The sequence below is a fragment of the Mustela putorius genome, unplaced genomic scaffold (genome assembly GCF_011764305.1).
Source record: "Mustela putorius furo isolate JIRA1106 unplaced genomic scaffold, ASM1176430v1.1 tig00000129_pilon_pilon_pilon, whole genome shotgun sequence".
In the NCBI taxonomy this organism is placed as follows: domain Eukaryota; kingdom Metazoa; phylum Chordata; class Mammalia; order Carnivora; family Mustelidae; genus Mustela; species Mustela putorius.
Genome location: NW_025421290.1, coordinates 35,167,501 through 35,182,070, shown reverse-complemented (window position 1 = coordinate 35,182,070; position 14,570 = coordinate 35,167,501). Strand labels below are relative to the sequence as shown.

The window sequence follows — 14,570 nt, the reverse complement described above, 5'->3', positions numbered from 1 at the left end:
CTACCCAACTGTCTCATTTCTCTGGACGCTTGAAGTTGGTTGGTTTCATCAACACAGTGACTTAGATAACTGCTGAGTTCAGAGGTCAATTAGAGCATCTTCTTCTGATACCAGCACGATGATTGGTTATGGCGGGTTCTTGTTTTCATCTTGGGTGAAAACAATTTGGCAGAAATAAATATTTTCTAAGTCCATATGGGTTTTAAAACCCATGTTGATTGCTTCAAAATATCTTTTTTTTTTTTTTTTTTTTTTTTAAAGACAGAGTGAGCAGGAGGGGAGGGACAGAGGAGAGGGAGAGAGAGAATCTTAAACAGACTCTCTACTGAGTGTGGAGCCCATTACAGGGCTTGATCTCAAGATCCTGAGATCATGACCTGAGACAAATTCAAGAGTCAGACACTTAACTGACTGAGCCACCCAGGCGCTCAACTACTAAATATCTTAATATTTGAGTGAGTTTTCCCAAATTCTGTAAACCTTTCATGACTTTACTTTTTCTTTCTGAACACTATGTGTCGATACAGTGAGTGTCTAATTTGGGGAGCAGTTAGGGTCAATATATGTGCCAGTGTAAAAAAAAAAGTCATTTCTGATGATCTGCTTCCTGCTCTAGAATCACAGTGGGTATTTCTCATTGTTATTAATTCTGTTTGTATCAGAACTACAGTCTTCCATTCTCTCTTCTCCAGCTTTTGTCCCTACTAATATTTAAAGATTTTATTTAGTTGAGAGAGAGAGAGAGCACATAAGTGGGGGAGAGGCAGATGCAAACTCTCTGCTGAGCTCAGGGAGCCCAACCCGGGGCTCAATCCCAGGACTCTGGGATCATGACTTGAGTCAACGGCAAGTGCTTAACTGACTGTACCACCCAGGTGTCCCTATCCCTCCTAATTTTTTTTTTTTTTTTCGTTCTCATCAAGTCCATGGACTATAGTCTCATGAAGAGGGATTTGGGGCTCTAGTACACTTGCCCTAGTTATTGTGTAACTTCTGTAATTTTTTCATCCAAAAACTTCAAACCTCAATCTAACATTATCTCCAGGGGAGCAACCAGGGTTAAATTCTTCTCCATTATAATCACTTGTATCCTCCATGCAACTTCAAGAAATGTATCGTAGTAAAAACTATGGCATAGAGCCGGCTTTAAAGTCATGGCTAGAATTGATGTTTGCTTGCCATTGACCTTGTGTGGTTCCAGGTGTGTCAGTTATTTTTCCAGACTGAAAGCAGTGCAAGGGCTTGATGTCTGAGGTGTGACAGCCATAACATTCTGAATCCATTGAAGAACAGACAGAAGAGTCAAATGGTGGTCAGGTCAGGGATCCAGATACCAATTTTCTTGCTGGTAGGGCTATGTTAGAGTATGTGGCTTTGATTTGCAGCCAAATTGGGCTCCCATGTAATTCCCCCCCTGAGTTAAATTCAACCACTTGGGCCTAGAGAGAAGAGCTAGAAAAACCCAGGCCTTCTTCTATGGGGCAGAGTCCACTCCGACAGGTCTGCTGCATGGGAGAACCTAGAGGAGAGCTCAGTGCTTGGAGGAAAGGCAGATCTGCAGGAGAGAGAAAGGGCACATAAGAATAGTGAGCACCTAATTAAGAAACATGGACCTGTGGGTGTCAGACCCTTACTGTGCAGATGAACCACTTCTCGCATTGAAAGAATAAAGGAGAGAAGGTTCAAGTGTTACTGCAAAACCATTCTGTTCTGGAGAATGGGGAGAAAATGTTCTTGTGGAGTTGTAGGGACAGGGTAATGGAGTTCCCTCTACAAAATAGAGTGTACTTTTTGTGTTCAATCCATGTGTGATTGACTCAAAATTAAAATAAAAAGCCTGTAGTGGAAGAAACATAATTATAGTTTGACTCCTATAGATGAGGTGGTTAAGTAAAAATAAAATGTACAGCATTTACGTCAATTATTATTTTAATTGTGTTATGTTAGTCACCATATAGTACAATTAGTTTTTGATGAGTGTTCCAAGATTGAGTGTTTAAGTGTAACACCCAGTGCTCCATGCCATCCGTGCCCTCCTTAATACTCACCACCAGACTCACCCATCTCCCTCATTCCCCTCACTTCTAAAACCCTCAGTTTGTTTCTTAGAGTTCACAGTCTCTCATGGTTTGTCTTCCCCTCTGATTTCCCCCCTTCACTTTTCCTTTCCTTCTCCTAATGTCTTCCATGCTATTCCTTATGTTCCACAAGTAAGTGAAACCATACGATAATTGACTTCTTTGCTTGACTTATTTCACTCAGTATAATCTCCTCCAGTCCTGTCCATGTTGATGCAAAAATTGGGTATTCATCCTTTCTGATGGCTGTGTAATATTCCATTGTATATAGGGACCACATCTTCTTTATCCATTCGTCTGTTGGAGGGCATCTTGGCTCTTTTTCCAGTTTGGATATTGTGGACATTGCTGTTATGAACATTGGGGTGCATATGGCCCTTCTTTTCACTACATCTGTATCTTTGGGGTAAATGCCCAGTAGTGCAATTGCCAGGTCATAGGGTAGCTCTGTTTTTAATTTTTTGAGGAATTTCCACACTGTTTTCCAAAGTGGTTGCACCAACTTTCATTCCCGCCAACAGTGTAAGAAGATACACCAGTTATTTTCAGTGGGTTGGCGGCCATTTGCAGCACAACTACCTCAGGCCAGGGTTTCTTGGCAATATCCATTCTACTTTGGAGATGTCTCCTGGATCCCTCTTTATTGTTCTAGCAATTTGTCCACCCCAGTCAATACAAGGTAGGCACAGTTGTGCACTCCCAAGCATCAGTTTTCCTCTCCTCTATAGACCCTCCATCCCCAGCACCTCAGGATAGGGCATATCAGTCTCCAGCCTCATCCCAAGCCTGTACTCATGTGCCTGTTACTCTGCCCATTACGCATTGAACTTCTCACTGTTCCATGAACATCCTGTGCTTTTCTAGGGACTATACCAATGAATACGGTGTTTCTTCTACCTAGAGTTTCATCCCTCTTTTGTATGATGAACTCTTACTCATACTTGAAGACACAAGTTAAGTTTGACCTCCTGTGTGGTGTCTTCCCTAACATTCATGGTCATTTATCCCTTCCTCTGCATGCCAGTATCACCAACGAAACAGTTACTATGCTTAATTGTTAGTGCTTGTTTGTGTGTGCATTCTTACTGCTGCCATCAGCAGCCAACAAGTCTGTGCCTGGGATCTGGATTGTGGACTTTTTCAGATGGGTGTTTCACAGCAATTCTATGAAATATGTACTCTGGTGATTCCCATTTTGTAGAGCGGGAAACTGAGGGAGAGAGAATAAGGGTAAAGGGATGAGCTACGATTTCACAGGATTAGGTAAGTGCCAGAACTGGTCGATCCAAGTCAAAGTCTTCATCATTACCCTCCTTGAGTCCTTGAGTCTGAAGTCCCACTCTACCCTGGACAGTGGGAGGGTGCCCTGTTTCACGTGAGTCTAGGCCAGGGCCTGGCACTTAGCGGGCATTCGAGTTGCTTTAGCTTTACCATTTCTCTTCTACCGTACAGTATCAGCTAATTATTCCTATTCACAGGGTTGCCGTGTGGCTGGAGTGCTGTCAGCATTGGGCACATTGCATGGTGCGTAGCAGGCACCTGTAAATCCTCATTCCTTAAATGAACAGAAAATTTAACTTTTATTGTAATGCAATCAAGAGAAAGGCCGTCTTCAGGATACCATTAGCTTTCTAGTGATTTCAGTGAAGCATGATTTTCCAGGCCATTCTTCTGTGGACTGAGGCAGCTTCCCTCGCCAGGATGCTAGCTGTTTATTTTCCAAGTGACAACTTGATGTACTGTTTTCCTTCTCATCACTTTCAAGAAGCATCTGCAGGCTAGCAAATGACCCAGGCAGTGTGGAAAAGTCCATTTATTTCTCTGTTGCATCTTTCCTACAGAGAGTCTGAGGATAAGGGTTGGAAATGGCTCCGGGAGGTCAGATTTCCTGTGTGTTTTGTTTTGTAGTGCGGAATTGCTCATAGCGACACAATTTGCTATCTGCTGGTACACTCTGCTTTTGAAATACCTGTGTGATGGGATGTGGCAGGTAAAGGATTCATCGTTTCCCCTTGGGTGATGGCTCTGCACTTTGATCTATCTGAATGCTTTGTTTGGCCCTAAAATACACTGTAAGGAAAAGGGGACAGCAAGAACCAGGAGGACACTTACTTGTACAGTTTTTTGTTTTTCTTATTCCGCATGTCCCTCCTCCAGTTCTAGCAGGAATTCCCATTAGGTGATGTGTAATAGGATTCGCTCTAGTAAAACAATTTCTCTTTTCCCCTGTTTTTGCAAATATGATGATCTCCCAGCCCAACCGCTAACATGGAGGTCTGCCCACAGATCCCTTAGAGGTGGGAGTTCTTGTTCTGGATGTTGGATTCTTAGCAGGTTGCATGGAAAGGGGACAGAATCATGCAAGAACAAACTCACTTTTGCCTTATACCGTGTTCCTTTGCCAGCAAACCACCCAGTGGCTGTGTCAGCTCCAGGCACCTTTCTGAATTGAGTGCATATGCAGTGTCCCAAATTCTGGAATTGGGGACTTCACTATGAGTTCATTTCTGCTTTATGTACTCCCTGCGCAGGGCTGCTTTTGTCACCATCTAGACTCATTCTTTTTTTTTTTTTTTTTTTTTTTTTTGCCTAGGAAGCAGTGTCCAGAAGAGGTGGACGATATGTCAGTTTATAGTTGGAGCACCTGAAGCTTGTCACAATGGCTGTCCCATCTGAGGATAGACTGCTGTGTGTGGGCATCTAGGGAAAGGCATCAGCAGACTGGCCCCAGGACCACAGGCCATCCCTTTTTCTGGCGGGGAGGGCAGCAGCAGCCCTTGTCTGCTGGTATCCCTGAGCTCCAGGATGTACCCGGCCAGGGTAACCAACGAGGGTCATCTCAGCCTGGGCACCACACTGCTGCATGAAGGCCAGCTGAAGGACAAAGGCTTCAGAGCTGAGCGCGGTTTTGCTTGTATCTCCGAGGTGCAGCCTTAGGCAGCTGGTTTCCCTACTCCCTTTCTGGAGCATAGCAGGTGTTCTGTTCAGGGCCAGTTGATACAGCCCCTCCAGAGGGGTTGGATTTTCATCGGCTCTTCTAAGTGATGTCTAAAAATTCCATTCCCAAGGTCCTCTGATGGAGGTGAAGAGTGCCATCTTCCCAGTTTGGCTTTCTCCAGTCTGCTGCAAGAGAATTCTGGGCTGAAGCCAGCCCCCCTCTGCATTCCTCTGCTTGGGCTCCTGCTGCCTGAGAGGACTCCTTCTGTCATGGCTAGTGGTTTCTCCTTTTGACCCATTGAACTTCTTGCAGTTGTAGGAACAGTTGGGGGTGGGGGGCTAGGAACCTGCTCGAGAGTTTGAGTTCCTGGCCAGGTGGTGATATGACATCGTAGCAAACGCAATGCAACGGGAATCAGGGGACTAAGGTTTTGGAACTGGTCTGAATGCTTTTCAGGGTCTCGGATAACCCACCTAAACTATGTGCCTCCAGTTCCTCCCCTTGGCATAATCCCAGCAAAGTGGCCTTGCGGAGCGTTGAGAGACACAAATAACAACTAAGAAAGCATTTGGAAATACATGGCATTTAAGAAAGTGCACTGTATTTGCAAATGGACCTAGAATCCTCCTTTACGTACACCTGACATGTTCTCCCTTGAGGCCTTTCATGTCTAACATTCTATCATTGTCGCTCAGTCTTTACCTCTGGTCCTTGGTTTTCCATGGCTGCATTTGGATCAGAAGTGTGCAGACTCTGGCTTCTTCCTGTGGTCTGTGGTTTGCCAGGACCTCTGTCTCTCCATTTCCTGTGTTGTCTCTCCTAAGAACTGTGTGCTTCCATTATTGCCCAGCAAAAGGCAAACCTTCCTTGGGAAGGGTATCAACCTCCAGGTTGAACCTGTCTGGGCACCCCCAGGAAAGTAGTTCAGATGTGTTCTCGACCTTTTCTTTTTTAATCTTATTTATTCATTGTGAGCAAGAGAAAGAGAGAGCCGGAGCAGGGGGTAGGGCAGAGGGAGAGGGACAAGCAGACTCAGAGCTGAGGATAGAGCCTGATGTAGGGCTCTGTCTCACGCCCCAGAGATCATAACCTGAGCCAAAATCAAGAGTCAGATGCTTAACGGGCTGAGCCACTCAGGTGCTGTGTTCTCATCTTTTAATGGGGCTCTCTGCGTTCAGTTTGTTCTTCTTTTCAGTTCACTCTCAACCCAACATTAGTTGAGTTGCAAAATTGTTTTAGAAGATTATGTGATTTTTTAAAAATACAAATCAGACCCCATCCATCCTTTCAGTGAAATTGTACAGTGGCTCTTCATAACCTTCAGAATAATAATAATATTCAGAAAAAAGCCCGGATTTCTTGATCTCAAAGCCCGAGATATCATGCTCTCAGAAACCACAGACCCAATTAAACAGTGATATGCATTTCTCCACACTTCTTAGATTGCATGGTAAAAACATATTACGCTGAATATTTTAATCTGCTTTGCAATTTCTCAGAGAAATGGAGATATTATTATATAAATCACTAGCTGGATTTTTTTTGGGGGGGGAGAGAGTGGAAAATAGAATTGAATAAATGCTTGTGAATGCTATTTATATATAGTACTTGGATTAACAAGCCTTTTGAAAGATCAGTACTTTACATATCTTATACAAACTGATTTAAAATCTTGGGTTATACATATCTAGATTGCATCTCGTGTTTAATCAGTTGGACACTTACAAATAATGGGGAAATGATTTGTTGTCATGTGGTTGCGCTTTGCTTTCTGTGTAGTGAGAATAAGATTTTTATTTTAACACTTATGCAATTGATTGTAAACTTTGGGGTGATATAATTTAAGGGGATCTAAACAGTCCATCAGGCATGCCCGTGCGTGCCTTCTTGCCAAGCTGGAGCTTTCTGCTAAGCTGTTGTGTACTCTGTTACATAATCCCCTGAGTCCATTGTCTCTACCTGGTTAGCCTGAATACATGCAAGGTGACTGCGTTGTCTCTTCGACCTCTTTCCCAGTGTAAACACTAAATAAAGGAAACAAATTTGGAGCAATATTACATTTTTTTAATAGAGCATTTGGAGAATTGAATGAACTTAGAAATGTGTGTGCCACTGTTTAGTTTTGTGCCTTTCAGTTATGTTCATCGTCAATTGAGTATGGTTTTCAAGGTGACAAGACAGTGTTTACACTTTGGCTCCTGGAAGGAGATTAAGACATGCTGGGATCTTAGGAGAAATCAGTTGTGAGAATATGCAAAGGAATGCTTTCTTCAAGGTTCTCACTCCTTCTTCTTCCGTGCCCCTCATTTGCTCTTTTGAAGACCGGGTCATGCACTGTCACTGCAGCTCCTCTCCACACAGTCAGGAGGAAGGTGTCCCATGCGTTAAAAATGTTACGATTGAGCTTATCTAGAATATGACTCAGAGAGTAGCTTTCAGGTGTCTCTTACATGTTGACATGTGGAGGAGATAAGAGCATCTGGGGTGATGCTGCTCTTGGTAACCTCCAGCCTAGGGAAGAGGCAAACCGGGAAAATTCATCATTGAATGAAGAGATAGGGAAGGCTGTGTATGGTTACAGCATTTTCCTTAGATTACTTGCAAAGGGACGTGCTCAGCTACATAAAATCTTTGTTGGTAAATTTGCATGGGGATTAGCATAAATATGCATCTGATTTACATAGACAATTTCTCACGTTGGTTTTATTTCTTGTTTATTTATTGATATTCTTTTCTCTACAATGATGTCATTTTTCTTGTGTGGCCTCCACATAAAACAATTTCTATTGCTTTAAACACACCCAGCATCCAGGGAGGAAAGGGGAACATTATTTTGGTGAGTAAGTGATATATATGGGGGCGGGAAGAGATAAATTTCTGGCTCAGTTTATCCAGGGTTTGGGATGCTTTGTAAGTTAATGCTTGGCTCTGTGGAATCATTCGCACCCTATAGTAAAGTAGGAACATTGGTACTTCCAAAGTGATGGGTAAAAGAATATCGAGAGGGAAGTCCAGATAGGCAGTGGAAGTCCAGAGTAATACCAGCTGTGTGATCTTGGGCAGCACTTATTTTTAGTTGTCACTTTCATCCTTGTTAAAAGGGAGGTGGGCATTAAATCAGATAAGCTCTAAAATCCCTTATAAGCTCCAAAGCTTATTATTTTTGCATACTCCTTGGTTTAATTACTTGACAAATATTAGGCACCATAGAGCACATCAAATGGGATCTTGGAGCCTTACTGTTCTGTGTCCAGCCTTTCCCCTTTGAAGGGTACTCCATGATTAATTCAAGCATCTCTTTAGAGGCACTCATTTCCTTGTTCATTTTTCTCAGTTCATTGGGCACATAAGGTCTAACTTAAATGTTTACAGAAGACACCTGTTACCATAGCACGTTACTGTAGGCACTGAGGACAGGCATAGTAGTTGGCTCTGTGCGCATTTTCATCCATAGGAAAAGAGTTTGAAGGTCATAACTTCATTGGATTTGCCGTCTTTTACTCTAGGTCAAACTCACCTCTTGGTCTACTGAGCAGAGGCTCATCCAGTTGCATTTTCACAAAGCCATTTCTTCAGAAATGAGAGGAAAAATCATGACAACAGACAGGGCACTAGGGGATTGGATAGATCTGTTTCAAACATAGAGATGGTATCAGATTGCTGCTTCGTGATTTTATTTTTTTGGCTATTTTGGTAAGAAGCATCAGAGATAGGTTATGTTGCCAAGTAGTACTTGCTACGGATATATCGCATACACACACACATATATATGCAACACTGTGGTCATTTATATGTGGACAGGACCCTTTTGCTTATACCAGTGTGTGTATTTATGTGTGTATGTGTGTATATATACAGGCATGCACAAAACAGAAATATGCAGGGAGACACCTGTCATTGAGACCCTCTGGAATACACAGGATAAGTCTGATATTTACATCTCTGGAATACGAAGTTGAGGTTCATGTTTTAAGGCTATTTTGATGCTATTACAGATTAATATAGTCTGTAGTGGGTGGTCATCTCTCCCAAATGATGAGTGATTCCTCTCCTGTTCTTACTTAATTATGAGAATATATTTATTTTACTTAAGTGACTTACTTAGGGCTGTGATGGTCGATAGGATCTAAGTTGAGGTGGAATTGACTTTAGTTACTAAGGTCGAAGTGTAGTTCTAGAAGAGAAAATGGAAACTGCTCAACCTTATGTTGTAGTCCCCACTCTGTAACGGGACGCTGCCTACCCAACCTTGTTCTGTTGCCCACTTCCTTTCATGATGAGGTGATTCACTAGCTTTTGGCCAACCCTGATGTGCATGTAGTAGGCCACTCTCAGTCAGGCTGCCTGTCAGAGGGACGAATGAAAGTCCATATGCCAAGTTTTGAAATTATAAATTACATCAACAAATAATTAAACAAAACATGTCATTCCTTTGATGAATATACCTTGGACACTACCTGGTAAGCCAGGTACACACTTAGAATTTTTGGATTCCTCAGTGTTCTGCACTGGAGAATTCTAGCACAAGGAGAACCAGGCCCTCTGGCTGTCAGCCTGCGGCCTGACCCCTTCCTCTTTCCACCTCTCTCTCCATTCTGTATCCACAAGGAGTTTGGTATAAATGCACGTGGATGCCCACGTGGCCAGCTCTAACTCCCTGCAAAGGGTCCCGCCATTGCTAGTGCTCAGACCTCGAAGTATGCACACCAATGGCATGCTATGCTGTTGGAAAATGAGTCTGGGCGGAACCTTGCAGAAGCCCTGCAAACAGGCCTGGGGTTCTTTGGGTAGGAAATTAGAGGATCCCAGGGTATGGCCTTGGAAGAGAATATATACTTCAGTGGAATGCTGTCTTGACCCTGGGTGTTCTTTAGGATGGTCTGACCAGGGACATCTAAATTAGGAGACTTCAGAGCAGAGATCCCTTTGAATCGAAAGGGAGCTATTGCTGTCTTGTCAAAGTGTTTCACCAAATTCTGTTCTCTCCCCTTTCCCTCATCACTCCACTGGGCTCAGGACTCTACCATGGAAACCAAAGTAAGCTGGGTTGTTGATGGATGGAAATTAGAGCCAGATCTTTCAGGGTAATTGATTTTTAGTTATTGGTCAATAAAAGGGTACGTAGAGCTGAAGAACCCTTTGTCAGAACAATTAATTATCCATTCTACACCAGCTCTCGACAGCATTTAAAAGCCACCATTGAACCAAAAACAACATCAACTTCACTCTACCATTTTGCATAAAATTTCCTTGGGTTTTTCTCAGGGAAAACAGGAAGGAAATGCAGCAAACTCTTCTACACCGTTGCGTTGGTCTTCCTCCCTTGTGAGAGTAGATGGCTTCTCGGCAGTTGCTGTCTCTCCTGGTTCACCTGGTGCTTAGTCTGGTAGAAGAGTTGGAGTGTGGACAGCAAGTCCCTGGCAGGGAGCCACTGACCGGGGGGCCGTGTTCTCCTTGGTATTTGCACACACATGACTCATATGCCAGTCAAGTGGTGACTGCTTTCCTCTTTCCTTTTCACTCAGCCCGGGAGGAGAACGTGGCCACTTTCCGAGGCTCCGAGTACCTGTGCTACGACCTGTCTCAGAACCCGATCCAGAGCAGCAGTGATGAAATCACCCTCTCCTTTAAGACCTGGCAGCGGAATGGGCTCATCCTGCACACGGGCAAGTCGGCCGACTATGTCAACCTGGCTCTGAAGGATGGCGCGGTCTCCTTGGTCATTAACCTAGGGTCCGGGGCCTTTGAGGCCATCGTGGAGCCAGTGAATGGAAAATTCAACGACAACGCCTGGCATGATGTCAAAGTCACACGTAACCTCCGGCAGGTAATGGCTGTGGGGAGAGAGTGCCCGGAGGCTGCTCTAGGGCAGCTGGGGCGGAGGTTTGTGAAGCAGGTGCTGGGCGAGCGGGAGAGATAGAGCTTTGGATTTGTCGAAGCCTAACATTCTCCCCGGTCTTTGCAGTTTCACAAGGAAAAATTATAAAAATATGTTTCTTCTCCTCCTTCAGTTCTCCACTTATGCTTGATTTTTTCTTTTCAGAAAAAAAATTCAGTTGTGTAGATAATAAAAGTTATAAATACTTTCCTTTTATTCTGCTTTCCTTCTTATCATTTTCTTAATTACGTTTGAATCTTGTATTATTGTCAAATTCAATTAAGGATGTCGTTTTGTTTCTGTAGCTTGCGAGATTTTCCTCATTTTTTGAATATATGTCTGTTTTTCTTTTTCATTAAGTTAGCCATTGCCATGATGTCATGATTTTAATTCCTTCCAGGAAAGAGTCTTCCTTTTTCTTGTCCTTTTAATTTACCACCCCTGCCCTGCTTTCATTTTTTTTTTTTCCTGTTGTTATGATAACCTGTAGAATTAGCTGGAATCTTTCTGAATTCCTCTGTTTCTCTGTTCCTTGGTGCGGTGGTCCTACTTTATTGCCCCGGTCTCTATCTCTAAGGCTCTTCAGTTGACTGGGAGGCCTGGAAAGTGGAAGGACCCAAATAAAAAAGTCAACTTTGGAGCAGCCTTTCCTGGTTCTGTTCGGGCATGAGAACTCCCATCGCTTGCCGATTCTAAGCAAGCAACTACGTCAGGTGACAACGCTCTCAGAAAGCCTTAGCCAAGTGACATTGTTTTCAGTCTCATAATGAATAGTAATAGTCACAACAGTAATAATAGTAACACCGTACCAGCCCACATCAATGAAGAAGAAAAGCATTTTCTATAAAAGTCAAGGTCGGTGCTGATGCCACTTTCCGGGTTGCTATTTGCAGTTGGTTTTTCTCCTTGTGATTTTTGTCATTAAACCCAGTTAGACAGGGTTCATCCTTTATTAATCAGAAAACATTATGCAGATTTCCAGAGACTGCTTATCAGATTTTCTTCTGCAGTATGATTGATTTAATGCTTTCTAATGTAAATGTGAGAGCAGAAGAATGGACAGGTATTTGCATATGTTTTCTGTTTCATTAAAGGGCGAACTCCTTAGCATTGCTAAGTGAACAGAGAAGTTTCACAAGGCACTAGGAGGGCACAATATTCAAAGCACTCATTGTAATGCTTAAGTATGCTGAGGAAGCTGCCTGGTTGGGAGATTCTCTTCTATCTGTGGTGACGTTACCAAATCACACAAGTCTTCGAGCCTCCAGTCATCTTAATACCAATGGACTGGACAGTTTTGAATCATTATTCTGTTTTTCCTCCAAGGCCAAATGATCCAATTGCTAATGTTTTCTTTAATAATCCCCCATCCACACTTACTCAGCTCAGCTCAGTGCTCAAGAGGGCCCAAGTTGAATTTCCATTTGCTAACATGTAAGGGCGCGGTGTGTTTGAGTTGCAGAGACTAGACCCAAAAGGAAAATATGACCTTTTGCCAGCTTCGACTGGCAGGTGCACAGTCCCACCCTTTAGGCTTTAGTCAGTGGAGGGGGGAGCAGGGTCAGGCTGTGATGGTCACGAACCAGTCTGTTTCTCTGCTTCTCTCCCACTGTGTACACTTTCTTGCCTTTCTAGAACAATTCCAATTAGCTGGAGAAAGGCTCACTTTTATTTCTACTAAAATACTTTTCTAAAATAGAATTGGGCCCCAGTTCCATCTTTTAAACTGGGTGGGGGATAAACAAAATCCCAATTCCATCCTTTAAATTGGGTGGGGGTTAAACAAAACCGGTCTTCAAACATTGGGTGTGCTGTTTTGGTCAGAGCAAGCAGAGGAGGGGAACCCTGGAGGGTTTCTCTTCCAAGTTCTAAGACCCAGCTCCTTCAGTGTCCTTGGACAAATCATTTAACCTTGCCACACCACAGTTTCATTTGTGAAATGGTGATTACAATCCTCCCTAGCCATGTGTGGTGGCTAAATATGCAAAGCACCTTATGTTCCAGAAGGATTATGAGCTCCTCCATGGTCTGGGTGCTAGACTCACTGTGACATGCGCACGATTTATAAGCTGAGTATTCTGTTGTGAAGGTGACTGTGTCTGTTACCAATGATGCTGCTAAGCAAAGCTCTCCGTTCTGGACAAGGCGACAGAGGCCCAAGCGTGTTAGGGCACATTTCTTGGCAGAGGAAATATGAATCTCATAGAGAAAGTGTCCCTAAAATGGGTCTTCATTGAAATCCCCACTGACTTTTGCATCCAGATGCAGTTTATTGAAAGAGAAGGAAATCTTTGAAAAGCAGAGTTGATTTTGCAAATGTAATCCTTTCTGTGCTGAATCACCTAAGATTATTATTTTGGCCATTAAAAATACATTTATAACATCTTCTTTAGTTCTGTAGGAGACATTTGAAGGGGTTGGAAGCCCCTGTCTATTTCAATTAAACTGTAAATTACTTCATAAATATTTGCTAATGAGCTTATGACTTTCTCATCTACTTTTTTGGTAAGGTCAAATGGTTTCGGTGGCAAAAACTCATCTGAGAATGCTTACTTGGAGTTTCCTGGAGTATTCATTAGTAAATGGAGCCGAACTTGGCCCATTCCTTCCTTCTTGGTCATCTAGTCTTGGTTCTACCTTTGAGACAAGTCAGGACCAAGGCTAGCTACTTTTCCGGTGGTTCTGATTAAAGGAAGGAGTGTGAACTGTCTGTTCCAAACTGTCCCTGGGATAAGGGACCAAGGTAGTGATGCATTTCTCTGGGTTTGTTTTTGGTTTTGTTTTAAAACCCGTGACCTTGAGCATGGCACTCATGTGAATTGCTTTACCTTGAATGCCACTTTAGTGAAACCACAAACACAAAACTGGGATTACCCTTCTTCCAGCCTCCCAGCCCCCCAGCTCAGGGTGTGTTGGCCATTAAGCATTTGAAAATAATCAGAGGCGACAAATCGCAGGGCTTCTTTAATCATGTTTAATTTGCCAGTCTTCTCTATTACACATTCAAGAAAGTGCTTAAAAGCTTGAGAGACACTTGCTAAAGGGGAATGGGGAGAGAGCGATTCCAACGGGCAGGCAGCATTCTGGCGAAGAAAACAAAATAATAACTGCAAGGGGAATGAAGAAGACTTCCAACTATTTTGATGTATGCGGACCACACAGTTATTGTTGACCAAGAGGAAAGCAAAGAGAAGAGTGTCCCCCCCTCTCCTGCTGCACACATCCACACAAAATCAAAGGAGTCACGGATCTTTAATCACCCGTGGAAACCCAGAATGAGCTCCATCATGTCACCTTCCGAGGCTAGAGGCGACCTGCACGTGCTTTACGTTTGTTGTGGTGGTGGTTGTTCTATTGAAGATCATAATCATCGATGCATGTAGTCAGAGTCAGATATTGGAAAAAAAAAAAAAAAAACAGTCCCCGGAATATTGGTATTTAAGCTCTGTCTCCATGTGAAATGATAAACTTTAGGGGTGTTTTCTTTCAGGATAGGTGGGCTTTGTATGTGCTAGAGGGTGGGGAGGGAAAATGGAGTTCATTCAAAAGAGCCCTTGGAAAGTAAGTATGACACTAACGCTAACTGGGGTGAGGTCCAGTCCTAGCGGTCCTGGGAAGAAGGGGGAGGTCAGTGACAGGGCGGATTGCGGCTCCTTCCCTGGCTCTGCCCTGGCTG

At 43.4% G+C, this 14,570-nt stretch overlaps 1 protein-coding gene across 26 annotated transcripts in view; it reads left to right on the top strand.

Annotated features, from left to right (window-relative positions):
- Positions 1-14,570, top strand: part of NRXN3 (neurexin 3) — a 1,565,929-nt gene that overhangs the window by 441,706 nt on the left and 1,109,653 nt on the right. For all 26 annotated transcript variants that reach the window (XM_045074603.1, XM_045074593.1, XM_045074604.1 and 23 more), the window contains one exon: positions 10,542-10,843. In XM_045074603.1, the coding sequence (XP_044930538.1) occupies positions 10,542-10,843 (302 nt within the window). The remainder of the gene's footprint in view (positions 1-10,541; positions 10,844-14,570) is intronic.